The sequence below is a fragment of the Ziziphus jujuba genome, chromosome 2 (assembly GCF_031755915.1).
Source record: "Ziziphus jujuba cultivar Dongzao chromosome 2, ASM3175591v1".
Classification (NCBI taxonomy): Eukaryota; Viridiplantae; Streptophyta; class Magnoliopsida; order Rosales; family Rhamnaceae; genus Ziziphus; species Ziziphus jujuba.
This window is the reverse complement of record NC_083380.1, coordinates 28,582,430-28,596,871: the sequence shown is the minus strand read 5'-3', so window position 1 is coordinate 28,596,871 and position 14,442 is coordinate 28,582,430. Positions and strand designations below refer to the sequence as shown.

General features: G+C 32.3%; 1 protein-coding gene and 1 long non-coding RNA gene across 11 annotated transcripts; one reads left to right on the top strand and one right to left on the bottom strand.

The window, feature by feature from the left end:
- Positions 1-4,395: 4,395 nt before the first annotated feature.
- On the bottom strand, positions 4,396-8,793 carry LOC107434270 (uncharacterized). Of its 10 annotated transcripts, none has more exons than XR_009635653.1 (9): positions 8,656-8,793; positions 7,904-8,039; positions 7,483-7,627; positions 7,102-7,379; positions 6,770-6,955; positions 6,542-6,610; positions 6,396-6,448; positions 6,207-6,309; positions 4,396-4,686 (listed from the first exon to the last, which is right to left on the bottom strand). It is a non-coding gene; the product is annotated as an uncharacterized LOC107434270 (long non-coding RNA). The 10 variants fall into 10 exon arrangements; XR_009635650.1 differs by having other exon boundaries at positions 6,207-6,294; XR_009635656.1 differs by having other exon boundaries at positions 6,207-6,291.
- A 2,322-nt stretch (positions 8,794-11,115) lies between these two features.
- LOC107434254 (protein NRT1/ PTR FAMILY 2.8) lies at positions 11,116-13,922 on the top strand. Its single transcript, XM_048474206.2, has 3 exons — positions 11,116-11,384; positions 11,535-11,752; positions 12,177-13,922. The coding sequence occupies exons 1-3, from the start codon at positions 11,249-11,251 to the stop codon at positions 13,698-13,700; spliced, it is 1,878 nt and encodes a 625-aa protein (XP_048330163.2). The 5' UTR covers positions 11,116-11,248; the 3' UTR covers positions 13,701-13,922.
- Positions 13,923-14,442: the final 520 nt, after the last annotated feature.

The window sequence follows — 14,442 nt, the reverse complement described above, 5'->3', positions numbered from 1 at the left end:
AAAATTGGAACCTCTTTTCCCTCTAAAATACTACTCTACAAGGTCAATAACAAGAAACATAAACAAATTGAAGTTTTTCAGTTAGTTATATATAAGGAGACCAAGTAAGTTTTATTTTTCTTTTATTAATTTATGATTCATAAGCCTAATCATAATATGTTTTGTTTATATTTTAAAGTTTGTAGAATTTGATATAGAGATCAATCTGATTATTTACATAATGACAAATATCAGAAAAATGTCTTTAGATGTGTTTGTATAATATAACAAATTATGTGTTAATTCAATTATAGTGATTTTTGTGATTTAGGAAAACGTAGAATTATATTTTGATTTATGAACATTTTTCTAATAATTGAATTGGAACATTATGATAGTTATTAATATAATTTTTTGTTATAAAAATTGAATAATATATTATTTTTAATAATTATTTAATTTTAAATATATATGGTTTTTTATATGAAAAGTTGTAGGTAAATTTTGGCCCCCACCTATACAATCTTGGTTTCGCCCTCATGACATCCATCTGGATAAAACACACACAAAAATAGTGTAGAGAACCATTGATGTTGAGTGAAAAATGCCAAATTTGGCCTGAAAATTAATTAAGTATATTACTGTTGGAGATGTTTTATTTATTTTACTAAGTTTAGATAATGACTCCAATTCCATCATGTTATTTTGAATTAGTGAGGCTAAAACAAATCGTTGGAAAATTTCTTAAGAAACAATAATGGATGATCAAATTGTATATATGACTGTGGACGATTAATTTTTACTTCTATATAAATGATGTAATGTCATATTTTACTCATAATTGAATATATAATATTTTTTTATGTAGGACTTACTAGCTCAGCTCATGGTTACTATTAAAGTGCATTTTCCAATTTCATATTTATGTTGAAAGTTTCAAATAATTTTTTATTAGTAGTTTTTATATGAAAAATAAATGAAAAATTCTAGTTGTACTACCATAACAATTATATATATATAATTCTATCTAACTAAATGTACTGAAATATCTTTTTTAAATTTTAGGATTTTTTTGTACTAGTAGTTCTTTATTTTTAGCTTGTTTTGCACACTTAGCTATGATCGTTTCTCTTTTTTTTTTTTTTTTTCTTTTTTTAGGCATTTTCCTCCCGTAAATTTTGCTTCTTTTGCATTGTTAGTCCTTTTCCCATTTGCATTTTCCATCGAAAATTCCATTGAGTTGGAAGGATTGAAGTGCAGATTTTAACATGGTTATGGGATTTCAGAAGGATTGAAGTGCAAATTTTAACATGGTTATGGGAATTCAGATGCAAAAAAAAAAATTTTTTTTTAAGATAAAAATATTTTCAATTACTAATTATTTAAAAATATAATAAATTTTATTTATAAAATAAAAAATTTGATAAAAATAATTAAAAAACGTTGAAATTTTTTTTACAAAAAATTTTAAATTTTAAAAATCTTACAATCTATGAGATTTTCAAAATTATATTTTTCATACAAAACCATGTTTAAAAAAAAATGAACTGAATATTAAATTTGAAAATTGATTTAAAAAAAATATTAATTAAACACAAGATATAAAGATGTTATAATTTTTTTTTGTGATAAATTTTTTTTTTTCAATAAATAAATGAAAAGAAGTAAAAAGAAAGTAAATTATATTTTTCATACAAAACCATGTTAAAAAATTTGACTTGGATATTAAAGCTTTAAGATTATGTTAAGAGAATATAAATTTAAAAATAAAAATAAAAATTTAAAAATGTTATAATCTTTTGTTGAATAAAAAATAATTTTTGTTATAAATTATAATAAATGAATGAAAGAACTGAAAAGAACTCTAAATTTTAAAATCTAATATTAGTATTATTTTTCATTTTCTAAAATTTCTCCTCTCCGCGAAACAGGTGGCACATAATGATTGGTGGTAGGCTGTTGAATCAAGCAGAATCATTTTTGATGGAATCTGAACTCTCACATACTGAATATGAAAATATTACTCACAATCTTTACCATCAACAAGCTGCATCTGAATCTGATGAAGAGGTTGAAGCTTGGCTTTGTGGTGGCAAACCAAAACATACTATTTTCAGGGCTCACTGAGCTATTAACAAAAGGGTGTTTGATGGTATAATAAACAAATAGTGGTAGTTGTGAGAACATTGTCTCGAGGTGTAGATCTCTGGGCATCCATGGCCCTATAAGATTGGGTCGATTAAGAAAGGAGAAAAAGCTAAAGTGACTGAACTTTGTAAGGTACCACACCATGCTGATGAGAATTATTGTGATGTTGTAGGAATGGAAGCTTGTCATATGTGTAGCCAGGAGGGCCTTTTCAATTTGATAAAGAGGCCATACACAAAGGCAAAGAGAACATTTATGTCTTTACAAGAACATTTATATTTCGTCCATGTACTGATGTATAGCAGGTGCATACGAGAACATTTGCAGCCCCTGAAGCAAGTTTTGCAAGCCTTGTGAGATACAATAAGTTGTATTGGACAGCTCCTAAGTCAGCTACCAAATTGAGAAGTTTTCATGCTCTTATAGTTTACCAAAGATTTATAAGGGTTTTAGTACCATTATAGCTCATCTGACCGAGTGTGTGAAAAAAGAGAAATTCAAGTGGGAACAAGAACAATATGAGAGACTCAACTTAATCAGGAAAAAAACCTGATTTTGGCCCCTGTTATGGCTATACCTAACTTTGAAAAAGTGCTTTGCGGTAGAAACCGATGCATCAATGGTTGGTATAGGAACTGTTCTTACTCATGAAAGGGGACCTTTTGAGTCTTTTAATGAGAAGCTGTGTGATGCGCATCAAAGTTGGATGACATACAAAGAAGAACTTTGTGCCATTTGTGATAGCTCTCCATCACTGGGAGCATTATTTAGTCCAACAGGAATTCAATCTTCAGAGCGGTCATTAATCCTTAATTAGAAGATAACATCAAGCTTATTGAGTTACTCTTAAGATGCATTTTGCTCTTATACAAGATAACAGCACAAAGTACGTGGTGCCATTTTTCAATTTTCTTTTGTGACAAAAACACCAAATAACCGTTAGTTAGAAGTTTTTGCCTGTAAAATAAAACATATTAATAATTGAAAAAGGATATTCAGAAAGTCTGAAACTCTGCTCATAAAATCTCTCTGTTATACTACATGAAAAAGCAATAAATAAGTATGACCTCCATTGTTTGTCCTAGCATCCTATAAATATTTTGCTGTTATCTAATTATAGTTGTGTTTGTGTTTGATGATTTTCTAGCTATTTTGATGTTTATTAACTCATAAAGTTGATATTTTTAATATAAACTCAGGTAAATCTTTTTCTATCTAGGGGATAAAAATACTTTTAAACATATAAAGGAAAATGAGAGTTTACGGCCAGTACTAAATCTGAAGGCATATTCACGATATCATCCTCAAATCATAAGGCATTCAACATTTAATAGCTATCCCAGCGGAGGCAACATGCAACAATTCTTGCAGTTTGCAGATTGCACAATTAATTTCTATTACCAATACAATATGCTAGAATGCTGTGGTAGTGTGCTGAAGATACTCCAATCTCGAATTTAATAAACAATCAAGACAGTGCTACACGAATGAGAAAAAGCCATATTGAGAAGCTTGTCATTGTTGATATCAGCTATAATGAAATCTGGTAGACGACACACCGCTTGAATCCAAGCAAACACCTACAATTCCCCTGCATCTAGCTACTCAACTACTCTGCAACTTAAATATAACGAAAGTAAGATAATCCTTTGAAATGCAGCTTAGTTTGATTTCTTCATCCCAACACACTTCTCTGATTCTCAGTGCGGACACAATAATCATCCAGCAAGCCATCAGAGATGAACTCAAAGTGGAGATTTGGGAAGTTGGCAGAGAGGTCTGGGAAGGTTTGCCAAGCGCTTGCAAGTGTTTTGAGTGTCATGCGAAAGGTGATGTAGAACTATCTAGGCTGGAAGAAACAACCTTCATTGAGCTTCCAAGACCGTGGCAATGGAAAAGGGAGAAAGAGGGGATGGAAAGAAAGGTCAATTTGCATTTATATTTTTAACTTTGTTCATTTAATCCCATTAAGTAAAATGTCTAATTTGTAAGCGTTAATACAGAGAAAAAGAATAATCTAGTGATAAATAAAAAAGCAAAGTAACTCATGGTGACTGTTAATTTTTCTCTTATACAAATATATCAGCAGAAAGTGCTGCCTAAATTCCAATTTACTTTTGTCTTGAAAATACTAAATAACCCTTTAGAAGTTTTTACCCAGAAAAAAAAAAAGATAATACTTGTTGATAATTATAGAATAAAGCAGACTTTACTTCTAAATGGATACTCAAAAAATTTAAAAAAAAAAAAAAAAAAAAAACCCTGAAACTGTATTACGGGAAAAAAGCGGTGAATATGTGTATACCTCCATTGTCTGTCCATAAAAAAGAAGAAAAACAAATAAAGAAAAAAAAAAGAATACAAGTTTTGCAGTTTAAGTTCTATGTTGGTATGCTGCAGATACTCCAATAGTCAAATTTAATAAACAATCAAGAAAGTACTAGACTTGATGAGAAACTGCCATTGGTTGGAAATTTGTAATTGTTGAGACCAGCAATAGCGGAATGAGGTAAATGACACCATTCAATCCAGACGAAGTGTGAAGTACAAACAATAACCCTGTCAAGAATTTCTTTAAGTAATTAGAAAAAAATTAAGATATATTAATGTTTAGATTGCAAATAAAAAATCTAGAGGTAGATTTATAAAGGGGTCAGTAAGCAACAGCGAGATTTGATAAAAGGAAAGAGGCACCAGATAAACAGGACTATTATACGACAGATTAAAACTCCATCAAAGGGTAAGTAAATAATTAATTTTTTGAGGAAATGATGGTTGCAATCAAAGTGTAATAAGAGAAACAAAGGGTGCAAGATACTGAGAAACATATCTTACAAATAGCTGCAGTAATATTACAAGTTGCAGTACCTTTAGCACAAATTTACCACAAAGGCTTGCTGTCATATGCTTTAAACATCCCTTAAATTCCTAAATAAAAATCCAGTCTTAGATTGGAGGAGCTGTATATGTACTGCTATAAACCATCCAGACTACTAAACATGAAAAACATGTAGACATTATAAACCAGAAAATGTGGCAAAAAACAGACCAACAACTATAAAAAATAGAGAGAGAGAGAGAGAGAAGGGGAAAAAAAAAAAAAAAAAAGTAGTCGTAGTGGTTCAGGCAGATTGTAGCCTACACCCATTGTCCAAGGAGAATCCTGGTTCCATTGACCAGGAAACACCTCCACAAACTCACTCTTACAGCTCATAAATTCAAACTCAAGATATATTAACACTCAGAAGTGTTTCCCAAGAAAATCCCATGATTTTATCTTTGACTCCCTCTGTTTACTTCAGATTTTCTCACTGAAAACTGAAAAGGATTACATCTCTTATACTTGCGAAGTTGACGATACAGCCAGAAAGCAAACCATATCTAATATGTAAAGGAACTAACTTCACACCCATCAAAAGACAGCACCAACTCATTTATAGTATAAACCCAATAGCCAATATTTTAATAGCTACAACATTAGCTATCTCCAAACCAGTAAGTGATATAAGACCCACTGCTAGAAACGCTGAGTTCTGTAAGCCCAATAATAAAACACAAGCTAACAATTTTCCACCTTCTTTTGCTAATTTCCAACTTTGATCAACTTCAAAGGAAGAAAAAAAAAAAAAAAAAAAAAAAAAAAAAACAGAATTCTCACACTAATTTTCAGGCTTTATTTATCTTTAGCAAATTTAAGCAGTGCTTGAACTAATTAACTGGGAGTGACTTGGTAGCATGCCAGGTGCAGTCCTCCAATAAAAACTCCTCAAGCACAACTGTTCCTTTATCAACTTCACCACTAGAAAAGTGCAAACCTTAGGTCTATATATTTCGTCCTCTCATGGTGAGCTTGGTTTTTTGTGAGGATTAAGAAAGTCCTTTCAAAATTTAAACATGCCATACAAAATGGGTTATGTAGAGGATTCTGAAAGCAATATATCATAGCCACATGTTGAATATCAGTGAAAAGCAGGGATCCGATGAGACTGCAACAACCATGTGATGGGAATGCAAGGAATGAAGTTTGTTAGACAACTTCTCAAACAATCAGAGAGTCAGAGGTAGTAGGGATGAAATACCTGAAGTGAAATGGTCAAGTGCAGCTGGAACTTTGTTTTAAAACCAAGAAGGCTTGCCGATATGAAATGGATCTTGTTGAATCAGCTACTGGGAATCACGAAACTATGCTTTTATCAGTGGAGACAAGTTGGAAATGAAAGCTTATGACAGGTGAGTTAAAATAGGGAAGAAAAGGGATTGTAACATACCAAAAACAGAATAAAAAAAGTTACTGCAATTTCTTTTTCTCTATTGTCCAGGACTGTATGACAGAGAACAAAAGATACATAAATTAGAGGAAATGGACCTCCATTAAAATGGGTATTGAACATTATGTCTGAGTATATATAATTACATTTACTTAAAGCAAATGAGAACAAGAATCCTACTTCTTGTGGTTGTTGGATTAGAAAATTTGAGCAACCTACAATGACAAACAAAGCATGCATATAAGACCAATCTTTAGTAGAGGAACACAACGTAAGGAAAACAGGGAAACATCTTGCTTGATGATTATCATAGAGAAAATAAATAAATAAATAAAACCATAACATGTAAAAGATCGTAGAAAAGAAATAATAACCCTATCCCTCTCTGGCACCGCTGCTTAAGCAGATGACATTCATTGATGCTCAATTTTTGATGGGAGGCTAGATATCAAAATGTGTCTCCGTTTATGGATTTCAGGTTTGGAAGAGACCATAGACGAAGAGAAGTGAGAGTGGTCGGCAGCCCCCTTGTTGTGGCAAGCACTGGATCTGATTGGATCCTATAACAAACAAAGATTGAAGGGAGGTGAGGTATTGAAGGGCACTGCCATTCAGGGATTTCAGGTTTTTAAGACAAGATCACACGTCTAAGACTCATTTTTCCGTCTCATTGTTGGCAGGACCTTAAACTGAGGGGGAGTCTTACTTGTATTTAAGTATCTTTTGTACTAGCTTCATGTACATGGTTGGGTCCAGTTCCCATTAGCTTAAATTATTGGCATTGATATAGTACCACGTCAATCTTTAGTACTGCATGGAATTAAACGTGAAAACTGCAAAAGGGAAAAATATATCAAAATATATTTGATCAAAAAATTACCTTAACAACGGTGAGAAGAAAGCCAGGAAGAAGACTGGAGCCTTCTTCATTAACAGCTATGTAGTTCTTAGAAGAATTAATGAATACGGTCTCATTGTTTTCCCCTGCAGCAATAAGTAGAATAATCTAATTAGAAATTCAATGTTTACCACCATACCAGATTTGAAAGCAATAACAATATTCCGTGCCAATTATCCTATCACTTACCTTTGTAGTCTGCAACTAAAGCCAAAGCCATTTCAGCAGCATTGCCAGAGCCATCAGAGTGATTACAAGAGTTCTCATTATTGGATGCATCAGATGAATTTTAAAGCAAATAAAGAGCTTGAAATCAAGACCATAAATTATCAAACTGCAACTAGATTTTGAATAAAAACATGAATCATTAGGCATTAGCTGCCTGAGAGGATCTTTATGGCATTTAAGTTTCTTGAAGATACAATGCTTGTTTCCTTTCATTCCAAGCAAATGACTCTGTTACAATTGTTTCCCTTGCATTTAAGTTTCGTTCAAGGCCAGAAAGCAAAAATATGTTTTACACATTAACATGATAAAGGAAGAAGCCAAAATAATCTTATCAACATCAGAAAGACAGAAAGGAGAGAACCCATGTCGAAATTCAATATACCTAACTATCTTTACTTAAGAAATTGGCATTTTCCATGATGTTCAAGCATTTCAAAGGCAGAGTCAAGCGCCGCATATCCTTGTCAACTTTTGTATCCCTGGTAAGAGGCAAGCTACTTTCCATGGACCATGCAACCCTGTAAATAGGTGCATTAAAAGAGACATCTTCATTAAACAACAACCAAGTACTTCAAATCAAAAAATATAATTCGAAACCAGATGGAGGACATATAGCAAATGCTTTCAGAGGGAAAAAAGAATACGTGTGATATCACTTTAAAGTGTGTTAATTTACCATAAATCCCAAATAATTTAAATATATGACTGCATTTCTGAATAAATAATAATTAAGTAAACAATTGATAAATATATGGCCGAGGTGAAATTTTAATCCAAGGGACCGTTAAATTGCTCAGCCCAGTAGCACTGAAAAACCACTGCTGCATGCACAATTATTAATAACAAACTAATATCCATAGGTGTTGTTCTGTGTGTTTGCCATAATGTAAAAGAAAACAAGAGCACCGTATGATGAATGCAAGTAGAGCATCATGTTATCATCATTGTTAACTTCCCACTATATGGGTTAAACCATAGATATTTATATTTTATACAATGAACAAGTGAAATGTAAATGATAAACTTTCACAAGTAGTTAATTAGTATTGATTGGTCAATATCCTTCCATTTATGTGCCTTCTTTTTAATATTAATGAAATGTACAATGAGATAAAAACAAATCTACAGGCTCACACTTCCATATCTGAATGACTGCTTATAGCAAACCTCAAAAACAGCATCAAGACCTCCAAGCTCTTGTAACTTTTCCTTAAAATTGCCCCCAGTTTTACTCACTGTACCAGTTGTTTCTGAATGACATGATCCAGAAAGAAAGCCAAAGGGGAGTCAGCATGGAAGAACGGAAAATAACATAAATATTTTGACTGCAAATATGGAAAAAAAAGTATAGCTATTCATGCCAACCCAAAATAAAAGAAAGTCGCTTGAAAATTCGTCATCAAAAAGATGAAAGATAAAAGAATTAAGGAATTTGCAATTTATGTCCATAACTTACAACAGCAGAAACTATTTTCTCTAAAATGTATCAGACTGAGCAAGATGATTTAGAAAACTGAAAAGCAGTACAGGGAATTCTATAATGATATGCAATATGCAAAATCTTTAAGTTTGACAAGCACTTAAGTTTGATAAGTACCTTTAATATGCGATTCAAAGGAAAAAAAAAATGGTAAATAAATGAGCAAATTATACAATTCCGGTCCATAAGACAGCTAAAGAAGTGTCTTTTGGTAAATAGAGCTAAGTAAATATGTCATACAATGGTCTCCACCAAAACAGTCCAAGTAAAAGCTATCACATCAAATCTGAATTCAAATTGCCATCTTTAATATTAAATTATAATGAAAAAAATATGACATATATGGCATACAATAATTACAAATTCGAATTTTCATATCGCATAAAATATTAAATATGTATCCAATTTTATTTCAAAATTTTCTTTATATATCTTATTTATGAAAATACTCTAGAAATAATGTTAAGATGTAATAAAGAAAACATGATCAGTATAATCAAACATCACCCATATTTGACAAATATTAAATTATTTACAAAATAATGAGTACATTTGTCGGGGGGGATAGTCTTCGATGTGAAAGGTTTTAGGATGAAATCAATATTCGATGGTAAAATAAAATAAAATAAAAAGATTTGGGGCCAGAGTGAGCAGAGAGGACCGAGAGGTTTGCTAAGCAAGTATGATCCGTGATAAAAAGGTTGATGTAAAGGCCAGCTTTGCTCATCTGTAGGAAATTTTATGAAGAAAATTAAAGTAGGCCATGTTTCAAGAATCCACGGTTATTGAGCTTTAAAAAATGGTGGAAAATGATTAGGAAGGAAGAGAAAGAAAGGAAAAGATTATTACATTTGCACTTTTTATCTTTATTCAACCAATTCAATTGGAGTAAAATATTAATCTGCAAGCATTACAAAAGAGAAAAGAATATATATTAATTTAGAAATATTTTTTAAAAAGAATCTTTTATTCCCGCTTTCATCTTCAATCCCAAGCAAGAAAGATAATCACCACACGGTCTCTTATTGCAAAAATAATTTTCAACAAAAGTTGTGCTAACAGAAGTCCATATGGTATTTGGGGATTGAAAAGCCCACTACGCCCTGTAAATATAGGAGCATGTCATGTATATCGTCTTTGTTACTTGCAACACAAGTTTTGTCCTATAACATTGTTTTTTTGTTTATATTCATAGCAAACAAGAAGGACATGTCATGCAATTTCATCATTTTTATCATATTCATCTTCTCTAATCTATATTCTCTTTATTTTCCTATTAAACATGGAAAGAGAGGCAGACCAAGCTCTATTCTTACTTTAATGATTTGACTCGCATGGGGTTATGTAAATTTAGAGCAGCTATGGGGAATAAGGAAGTCATCTAAACGAGTTAAGAATTGAAAATTGAAAAAAATAATAAATAATGGTAATAATGATAATAATGATAGATAAATAAATAAATTCTCATTTTGCTCTTTATTCTTCCTTCTTCTACTTTTTTATTAAAAAAAAAAGAAAGAAAAAGGAAAAAAAAATTAATACATTTTCGTTTATTCTTTAATTAAAAAATATACATGCATGTATGTGTTGATATTATCCTTAAAAATACAAAAAAACAAAAATGTATCTAGTTGTAATTAACCTTAATAATGAAGGGTTTTTTCTTTAAGTTTTTTTTTAGTATGACTTTGGAAAATTAAGGAAATTATGAAAAGATATGGAGTTAAGGAATAAAACAAATGTTGTTTTCCTTTTTTTTTTTTTTTACAAGAATTTTTGTCAAAAAATATGTATATACATATATATATATATATATATATATTAGATGAGAATGCCATGGACAGCTCAAAAGTTTCTACATAAATTTAGGATCAAGGCCGTGAAAACTAGTAAATATCACAAACAAAGCTCTAACCATAATTCTGAAAAATATGCATTTCTTTCTCTGTCTTTTAGTTTTTCACATGTTGCATAAAAGTATTCTGAGTGTATAAGTGGACCTTATACAACTTCTCTCCTACATAAGTCTTGCTTAGTCCGGGTAATCAGCTAAAAGATCACATATATTTAGAAAATTTCAACAATATATAAATATATATATATATATGTGTGTGTGTGTGTGTGTGTGTGTGTGTGTGCGCGTGTGTGTGTAATGTATATAAGTATGTATAAACTATCTAAACCAGATTAATGGAATATTGCAACTCAAGAGAGAAAAAGTAAGGAAAAAAGAGAGAGCAATAGAAAATGGAGAATGTAAACCATTCTTCTTCTTCTTCTTCAGCAGATGATCATGATCATCATCAAAAACCTCCAATTCTCCATCCTCCTGCTGCTCCAAGATCAAAAGCAGGAGGATGGAAAGCTATCAAATACATTTTGGGTATGTAGATTTTCAAAGAATTATTGATATTTTACATTCTGCAGAAAATGATTTCTTACTGATGATTATTTTATTTTATTGTCATTATTTTTTGGATTCTGTTTTAATGCATCCTAAGTGTTTTCATGTTTTCCTCGCTGCTTTTTGAAGGGAACGAGTCATTCGAGAAATTGGCTTCGATGAGCTTGATAGCTAATATTACAGTGTATCTGAATAAAAACTACAATCTGAGTGGTATATTTCTGGTAAATGTGATCAATACATGGAATGGTTTTTCCAACATTTCATCATTAGCTGGTGCTTTTGTTTCTGATACTTACTTGGGCAAGTTTCGTACCCTTCTTTTAGGCTCCATATCCTCGCTTCTGGTAAGAAATTATCTGAATCTTTTCCACTCTCCATGCATGACAAATATAGGACTAAAACAGAAACAAAAAATGAACTTGGCAGGTTCAGATCTGGGGGTTAAGTATAAGCCTAGCTAAATCTGAACCTGTGATAGAGACTTGATTTTACTATTAGACTGTCCCCTTAAGACATCGGTTTCCATTAATATTGATGATATCCTATAGTCCCTCTACAATTTTCTCAACCAATGATCCTGAAATTGAAACCATCATATATTGAATGTTTTTGAAGAATTAAAGGATAAAACTTTACTTTTCCCTCTTTCATCAACCAATACATTTTCATTAATCAATAAGCTTCAATCAGAACAAGAGTTTTGATCCAGAGTAACTATAACTTTTGTATATGATCAGGAATATGAATTTGGTTTAATATGATTTTCAGGGCATGGGGACCCTGACGCTAACTGCAGGAATACACCAGTTGAGACCCTCCAGTGTGTGCACTGATAAATCCCACTGTCCACAGCCCAAAAGTTGGCAGCTCTGTTTCCTTTTCACAGGTCTTGGTTTGTTATCCCTCGGAGCAGGCGGAATTAGACCCTGTAACATTGCCTTTGGTGCTGATCAATTTGATACCAAAACAGAGAAAGGAAGAGCTCAATTGGAAAGCTTTTTTAATTGGTGGTACTTCACTTTCACTGTTGCTCTTGTAATAGCACTAACTGCTGTGGTCTACATCCAGACTGATGTCAGTTGGACTCTTGGATTTGCCATTCCCACAGCCTGCTTTGTTTTGTCCATAACCATTTTCTTGATAGGTCGCCACACTTATGTTTACGTGAAGCCTCAAGGCAGCATATTTTCAGACATGGTGAAGGTGATCACTGCTGCCTGTAGAAAGTACGGAGCCAGTACTGAAACTGGCTCTGAGAAACGCTTTTATAATCCTAACATGGCTACTAGATCTAATACAGATGCAGTAAAGCTTCCTCACACTGATAGATTTAAGTTCCTTGATAAGGCTGCTATTATCATTGACCCGAATGAATTAGACATCCAAGGAATGCCAAAGAATGGTTGGAGATTATGCAGTCTTCAACAAGTGGAACAGTTGAAATGCTTGGTAGCAATTATGCCTGTTTGGGTGACAGCAATTGGTACTTTCTTGACCATGGATCAACAGAACACATTTGGGGTCCTCCAAGCATTGCAAATGGATAGATCAATTGGAAAACATTTCGATTTCCCACCAGGTTGGATGAACATCACATCCATGCTTACTCTTTCTGTATGGATCTACATCTATGAGCGCGTTTACATCCCTCAGATGAAAAAAATGACCGGAGAAGGTAAAAGATTGTCGACGAAAGTACGAATCCTAATTGGCATTGTGATGTCAATCCTGTGCATGTTGGTGGCTGGAATTGTTGAAGAACATCGCCGGAACTTAGCTTTGAAACATGGATCATTCATTTCACCAGCAAGTTTCGCATTGCTGTTACCGCAGTTTTGCTTATCCGGTTTGAATGAAGCTTTTGCTGCAGTTGCCATAATGGAGTTCTTTACTATGCAACTTCCAGATAGTATGAGGACAGTGGCAGGGGCAATCTTCTTTCTTTCCTTATCAATTTCGAGCTACTTAGGCACATTCATTGTCAATATCATCCACAAAGTAACATCGAACAAGAGCGACCAATTGCCATGGTTGGGAGGTCATGATCTTAACAAGATTAGGCTTGATTATTACTACTACTTCATTGCTGCTCTGGGAGCTTTGAATTTTGCATATTTCAATTTCTATGCAAGCAGATATGTGCTAAGGAACAATTTTTCAGGTAGTGAGGGAGAAGAGGTGGTATTAGAAAGGTCAGTTGCTTGCAATTCAAGTAATAACATGTCTGATGAATGCAATATTACAATAGATAAGGAAAAAGGATTGGAGAGGCATATTGGCAGTAATGTGTAATCAGCAGCTTCTATAAATTCGATGAATTCATGAAAATCAAAATTTGTCATTATTTCTACATAAGGTGCTGATCAGTTTTCCCATTCCAATGTGAATATTTAACATTAATTTATAATTTTAATTAGTTAAGCTTTGCTTAATTTCTTAGATGAACATAAACTTCTATAGACCTCAGTGAGCTTGCAAGACAAATAAAATCTTGGCTATTTCCACTTACTAGTTAATCAATTCTTGACTGGGGCTAAAACCCCATTAAATATTTGCCTCTCTAATTTGCCTTGAACAATGATGATCCCCAAATACTTACCCATTTCTTATTTTCTCTGCCTACATAATACACTACACCATATGCCATAGTTCTGTGATTAACGTGATATTGTCAATTTTTCCCCCCTTTTTAAGATTTGCTTGGTGCCTTTTTTTTTTTTTTTTTCTTTTAATAATTCCACTGTTTGAATTAATCAAGTTTTTCAAGGCCACACGGGAAAGGGTTGGAGATGCAAATCAGGTTCATTGTATATGCAGAGAATGGAATACGGATGGCATGGCAAAAAAATATTGTTAGTGTATATGTAATTAAAATACTTAAGTTTAAAAGAAATATGATATTGTTAGGGTGTATACATATAATTGAAATACTTACGTTTAAAAGAAATATGATATACACTCATTGGTCAATGACAAATCTAATCTAGAAGATGTGTTTAATTGTCGTACAAAATAAAGCAATGTTGCTTTTTTT